This window comes from Balaenoptera acutorostrata, chromosome 7 (assembly GCF_949987535.1).
Source record: "Balaenoptera acutorostrata chromosome 7, mBalAcu1.1, whole genome shotgun sequence".
NCBI lineage: Eukaryota > Metazoa > Chordata > Mammalia > Artiodactyla > Balaenopteridae > Balaenoptera > Balaenoptera acutorostrata.
Window position 1 is genome coordinate 71,273,704 of NC_080070.1, and position 6,888 is coordinate 71,280,591.

Consider the following 6,888-nt stretch of genomic DNA (forward strand, 5'->3'; position numbering starts at 1 on the left):
GAATCAAAGGTGATTATGGGTCTTTACACTTCCACTTACTTTCTGAATAGTGTCATTTGGAAAAATTACCACATGCAAAGCAACTGGGGCCTTTGGCTTCTGGGGTGTGTGAAAGCGTGGGAAGTAGGGGTCTGTTTTCTGGATAACATGCTACTGTCCTTTGACTAGAACCTCATTAGCTTCGTCTTCATTAAAGCCTCCTAAAGCAAACGGTTCATGTCAATCCACGTGAAAACATATTCCCACAGCTCCACACTGGCTTCTATAAGTTTAAACACCATAGCAACACCTATGTGGACCTTTGTACTCGCCCCCCCCCGCCCCGCTTCCCATCCCTCCAGCCTCACCCCATGCTCCACATTACACACGGCTAAAAACGAGCTAAAATAACGTACCCTTCCTTTTCACCTCCTTCGATCCTCACTACTACTCCCCTGGTCTTCCTTATCCCACTCCTTTTCCCTCCATTTCCCCAGCTAGTCCGTTTTCGAAGATACAGCATGTAGTTAGCGCCCTTAAATCCGTTTCCACCATCAAAAGGTTTGGATTAAATCCTGCTTCTCGGTCCACCTTCAGTACCTAGTATTTAGCACAGTATGTCTCATATCAGATACTCAGTTAATATTTGTTACTAGTTGATAAAAAGAATGACCAAAGGCCCATATAACTATATTTGCAAGTAAAATCTAGTTTGCAACTATATTTTAACCTCATTTGCAACTCATCACCCACGCATGCGCGGAGACAGCCGCTGAGAGTAAAGTGCAAGCGTGAGAGAGAATATGAGACAGGGACAGGGAGACTCCTAAACCAGCTTCCCATTAGTCCCCACAGGCCCCGGGGTTAGAACTAAACGTCCCCCGCGCTAACCCAGTCAGTCTTGAGGGCAGCTCCACAGGCCGGCGGCTGGAGCAGTAAAGGGCTCCGCGGGGCAGCCCCGGGCTCCGCGGGGCAGCCTCGGGCTCAGCGCCCGTCTGTTAAAGGGCCAGAGCTCCCCTTCCGTGAAGGGCTAGCGGGAATGGAGCCCGAACTGGAATGACCGAGCGGGTGGAGTACGGGCCCGCGGTCCGCCGAGAGCGGGTGCCAGCGCGAGCACAGCTACTGGAGCAGGTGCCGCGCGCGGGCTGCCCTGGGCGTGAGGGCGGGGAGCAGGGGACCGGGGACCGCAAGGCCCGCTTGGCGCCGCATTACCTCTCCAGGGCCTGCAGGGTGTAGCTGATGAGCGGCCTCTCCAGGATGGGGCAGAACTGCTTCGGGGTGGGGACGCCCATCCTCTCCCCGCTCCCCCCCGCCGGCAAAACGGCCGCCACGGCCGGCGCGCTGCACCCGGCTTCGGCCCCGGCCCCGCTCAGCAAGCAGGCCGAGGCCGCCAGGTCGGCGCCGCGCAAGCCGCGCAGGCGAGGCCCGGCCTCTGCGGGCCCAGAGCTGCCAGGCAGCCATGACTCCATGGCGGCGGGCGGCGGGGCGGGCCCTGCTCGCCCCGGCCCACTGCGCCTGGGCTCTGCTCCGGCCCTAGGCTGGGGTCGCAGCGGGGAGGGCGGGCGAGGGCAAAGCGCGCACACAGACAGAGTCCACCCGAGCCGCGCGGGCCAGGCCGTTGTACGGCCCCAGGGGACGATCCAGCTGCCGGTCTTCCCTCCGGGCGCGTCTTCGGCCTCTGTCCCGAGCCCAGCGCCCCGGAAGGGCTGGATTTCCCGGCTCTCGGCTTCTCCTCTGGCAGGCCTAGCAGTCGCCGCAGGTGGAAGTGTCAGCCCTCCCTATATGCCTAAGGGTCTCCTTAAACCTTAACAGCTGTGCGCAGGCAGTAGCGGTCAGGACTCCCTCCCATCCCTCTCCCCTTGAAGAGATTTGAAGAGATTTGGATGCGAGCCACGAGATGGGACAGAGAAATGTGCACCTTAGCTATCTGGCTTTCATTCGCTCATGAGGCATCCTGGTTCCATCTCGGGTAAAGACAGGTGGATGGGTAAATGTTATTATGAAATATCAAGCCAAACTGCAGCTGTTCCCAAATTTGCCTGCAAATTGGAAACACCTGGGGAGCTCAAAAAATGCTGACGCCTATGTCCCACCCTCAGAGATTGGGTTTAATTGGCCTGGTGTGTGGCCTGAGAGTTTAAAGATATCCCCAGGTGATTCTAATGAGCAGGCACGTTTTTTTGGAACCATGGAGCCAAAGCGATAATACTAATAATTGCTGAATAGTCGGCACACATTATCTCATTTAATCTCCAGGAGAACCCAGCTATTACTGTTCCCCTTTTACAGAGGCGGAAATAAGGTTAAAATGTTTAAGTAACTTGTGTAAGATTGCACACCTAAAGGCCTTTGCACAGAAGTACAGCCAGAGTTGAAAAATTCCAGGCCTGAAGCGTATCATGCCCTTATTTAGTACTGTCTTTGCTGGCAATGCTTACCATGAAAGTGTACTAAAGTATTTGGAGTGTCAGAACAGATTGTATTAGGCCCCTGGAATGTAAACTCCTTGAGAGCAGGGTCCTTACTTTTGTGGTTTGGGTTGTGTCCCCAGGTCCTGGAATATAAAGGAAGTTTAATAAATATTCATTGAATAAGCTACTGATTGAATGAATGAATGACAATCGAAGTATATATAATTAAATATTTGCTAATTTATCAATCTTCACCCATCAGTAGTAAATATAAGATTCATAAAATAGGAGTCTTTTAAGCACTGAAAATATTATCAGATTATAATATTCCAATTTAGTATTTTTAGCCATTTTCCCAGTTTAGAATGAAGCATACAAAATTAAGATTTAAATTTTCAACTTTTATTGTCTTTTGATTTGATCTTATTATTAAAATCACTATCACTTTTATTTTTGTTCCTTTTATATTATAATCAACGTTTAGCTCCATTCTACTTGAAATTTGTCAGATCACTGACTCAGTCGAAAAGTAGGCATCATAATACATTTCACTTTGTAGCACCACCACGCGTATCTAACCTATAGTATGCATTCAATTAATACATGTTGACTAATTGATGGATAAATGAATAAATGAGTCTACCTACAGAGGCAGAAAAGCAATCAAATAATTGTTTCTATTAATATTGATCTTTAAACCTCGCTTTTTTTTTTTAAATAAAGTCTTTTTTTTTTTAAAGGAACTCCTTTATTTACTTATTTATTTATTTATTTTTGGCTGTGTTGGGTCTTCGTTTCCGTGCGAGGGCTCTCCCCAGCTGTGGCCAGCGGGGGCCACTCTTCATCGCGGTGCGCGGGCCTCTCGCTATCGCGGCCTCTCTTGTTGCGGAGCACAGGCTCCAGACGCGCAGCTCAGTAGTTGTGGCTCACGGGCCTAGTTACTCCGCGGCATGTGGGATCTTCCCAGACCAGGGCTCGAACCCGTGTCCCCTGCATTGGCAGGCACACTCTCAACCACTGCGCCACCAGGGAAGCCCCAAAACCTTGCTTTTTAATCTAATGGTGGAGCTAAAGCTATTCTTCATTTTCTTATTCTTGAGCAAAAATAGCATAGTAATAAAGGTCTTGTTATATTAATTTCTATATAATCATTAATATAATTAAACTTGGAAAATTTAGCCAGAATCTTGTTATATTGATTTAGTTCTGTTCTTAGAACAAGTATATTAACTTTGCTCTGTTCACTATGAACCCATAGATCTTACATAGCGTATGTTAACAATGTTTAATAGATAGACTTTTATTGAAAAAAAGGACAGACTTTATTTGGATATCATAATATGAGAAGCAAAGTTTTTTTCTGTGCCTTTTTATATGGATATAAATAATTCCTTATTATGCATACTTTGGGTAAAGGATGTAGTTTCCATGTTCCTTTTTTTTTTTTTTTTTTAATTTATGGCTGCGTTGGGTCTTCAGTTGCTGTATGCGGGCTTTCTCTTTATTTGCAGCAAGCAGGGGCTACTATTCGATGCGGTGTGCAAGCCTCTCATTAAGGTGGCTTCCCTTGTTGTGGAGCACGGGCTCTAGATGCGCAGACTTCAGTAGTTGTGGGTCGAAGGCTCTAGAGTGCAGGCTCAGTAGTTGCGGCGCACAGGCTTAGTTGCTCCGCGGCATGTGGGATCTTCGAGGGCTCGAACCCTTGTCCCCTGCATTGGCAGGCGGATTCTTAACCACTGAGCCACCAGTGAAGTCCCTGTCTTTACTTTTTAATGCATATAGGAATACCCATTAAATGGAAGTGGCTCTTGTCTTTGTATCTGAAAGGCCTAAAATTCCTGTTTTTGGTTTGTTTCTACATGTCAGTGTACCATGGAAGATTTATCTTGGGGATTTTATTATTATTATTATTATTATCATTATTAGAGAATTTTAGATCAAATTGGGTTCATTTTTCAAGTATTAATTCAAGTATAATTAGCACTGTCAATCACTCTCCTCCTCCCCAACCATACTTACTGTTTTAATAGCATTTCTGGAGGTTAGTTGGGGTGTTGCTCACAAATGCTAATGAACAGCTTAATGGTTTACCCTTTAACTCTTTTCAATTCAGAGCCAAACAAAATAAATTATGGTTCCAGCAGGGGCCAGCCCCAGCATTTCTGTCAGCCTATGAATTCTAATTCCTGTTTTGCTATTGTGTATCTTATGTAAATGAGACAGTCTATTAACCTCTGACCTTTAACTCATTTTTATACATAAGAAAGGTAATGCTCCGAATTGAGGTCTTTCTGTGGATAATTCAAACTAAACACCACATGGCAACAAGAATATTATCTTTCGTTCTCTCAATATTTCTTATAAAGTTAATTATCAACCGTCTCAACTGTCCACCTTGTTTTTCCTGTATAGCTAAAAAGGGAAATAGTGGTGAATAGCCTTAGGACTGAATGATAAATTTGACTTCATTAATGCTACCAGAGTTTAACTTTTCATAAGAATCATCTGGGGACCATTGTTAATATACACAGTAGTTCTAATATAGTTTATATAATATAATCATTTACATATTATATATTAATCTTAGAAGATATATTATTGGCACCTTTGTTTCAGGAAGGAAGACCCCTCCCAGGGCCCAGGAGTGGGCTTTTGTCTAACACCTGGAAATGAATTGTCCAAGGAGACACACGTGCTGCCAAAGCAAAAGACTTTATTGGGAAGGGGCAGCCGGGTGGAGAGCAGCAGAGTAAGGGAACCCAAGAGAACTGCTCTGCCAAGTGGCTCTCAGTCTCAGATTCTATGGTAATGGGGTTAGTTTCCGGGTTGTCTCTGGCCAATCATCTTGCTTGGCCCATAGTCTGACTCAGGGTCCTTTCTGGTGGTGCGCACATCTCTCAGCCAAGATGGATTCCAGTGCGAAGAATTCTGGGAGGTTGGTCATCTCCTCCCTCTTTTGGCCCCTCCCGAATTCTCCTGGTTAGTTTTCGGTGGCGGCACACCATGTTCCTATTGGGACCTCCTGTTGTGAGACAACTCAGGCAGGTGGTTATCATCGTTCCTGGCCAAGGTGGATGGTTTCAATCAATGGTCCCCTAACACCTTCTGACAGAAAGTTTGCTTCAGTAGATCTGGAGTAGGCCCAGAAATCTGCATTTTTAATAGGCTTCCTTAGGTGATCCTATTGTAAGTTTGGACCAGACTTAAACACTGAATTGAAAAAGAATTACACCCCAGTTCACTTTATATCCAATGCATTTAATTTCAAGACCTAATGCAAAATGCATGTAATATATTAAACATGCCATATAAAAATTGCATAAGAAATCCATTAAAATGTCTGTTTTATTTCCTTGTTAATTTATAAAGAAGAAAACACGAGGGGAAAATGTTTAAATGCCAGGAATTTTTTTAAAAAGGTGATAGAGACCTGGAGAACCGAATTATCCCCAAGATCTTTCTACAGACCTGTCGTTGAAAAACACATCACCTCTGACAGCCACCAAAGGCCATGTCCTTGACCACAGCTTAAGCAGAATTGAAATTGTTGCCTGGAACTCTGTCCTGAGCATGGAACTCAAGGTTGCGATTCAATTGAGGGATGACACATACCTCCAGAAAGTAAAAGAGGTGAATGCCCTCTATGGATAAGAAATGTGGGAGAGATGATATCTTTGATGGGTTTGTTTAGGAAACAAATGACTACTCTAGAATTGGTGGTAGCCAGTTTTCATAATCTGTGGAAGAGAAGAACATACAAAATCATCAATGAAGACCAACAGCTAGAAAAGGAAGATTTGCCATTTCTGTCAGGAAAGATCTTGGCAGCAGTTATTCCTATATATTTTAACTGCAACTTATTACTAAAACAAGATTTAAAAAAAAAAAAAAACCTAGGCTTTAAGAAGAAAATGCTCCCTGAGAATTCAAAGTCATATCTGTTTACTAAGGAATAAGAAAAGAAGAATGTGGACATTTGAATGTGGCATTATTACCACAACCACCACCCCGCTCCCTGCCAAGCATAGAGTAAATATAGGATGTGAGCCATGCAATAGAGTCTGAATGTGGGACATCATTGCCTTATAATGCCACACCTAAGAGGGTACCAAGTCTTGATCTTAAGCAGATCAAAAGGGACTCTGGTGGGGTATGGTACAGAGAGGCAAAGAAGTGACATGGATGAAGGCAGAGAGAGAAGACTGAGACAATGATGGTACAGTCTCTTCAGTGATATCCAAAGGATATGAAGATATAAACAACTTTTAATTTTTGTTTAAAAAAAAAAAAGTGCTTCACTGCTTTTTAGCATGGGACACTTACTTCAATAGCCAAAAAAACAAAAAAAAAACAAAAAAAAGAAACGAAGAAGAAGAAAACACAGAGTAGTTTGGGCAGATGCTGTAATATCTAGTTAGGAGAACAATAAACTAAACTGGTTTGGACAGGAAGCACTTAGTAGTGATGGAAAGACCACGCTTCATGGAGAAGTAAATTG

General features: G+C 44.4%; 1 protein-coding gene across 2 annotated transcripts in view; it reads right to left on the bottom strand.

Moving 5' to 3' along the window:
• CRPPA (CDP-L-ribitol pyrophosphorylase A) overlaps window positions 1–1,815 on the bottom strand; it is a 324,671-nt gene extending 322,856 nt beyond the window's left edge. For both annotated transcript variants that reach the window (XM_007164884.2, XM_057549909.1), the window contains exon 1: window positions 1,192–1,815. In XM_007164884.2, coding sequence (XP_007164946.2) covers window positions 1,192–1,448 — 257 coding nt within the window. In that variant the 5' untranslated portion in view covers window positions 1,449–1,815. The remainder of the gene's footprint in view (window positions 1–1,191) is intronic.
• Window positions 1,816–6,888: the final 5,073 nt, after the last annotated feature.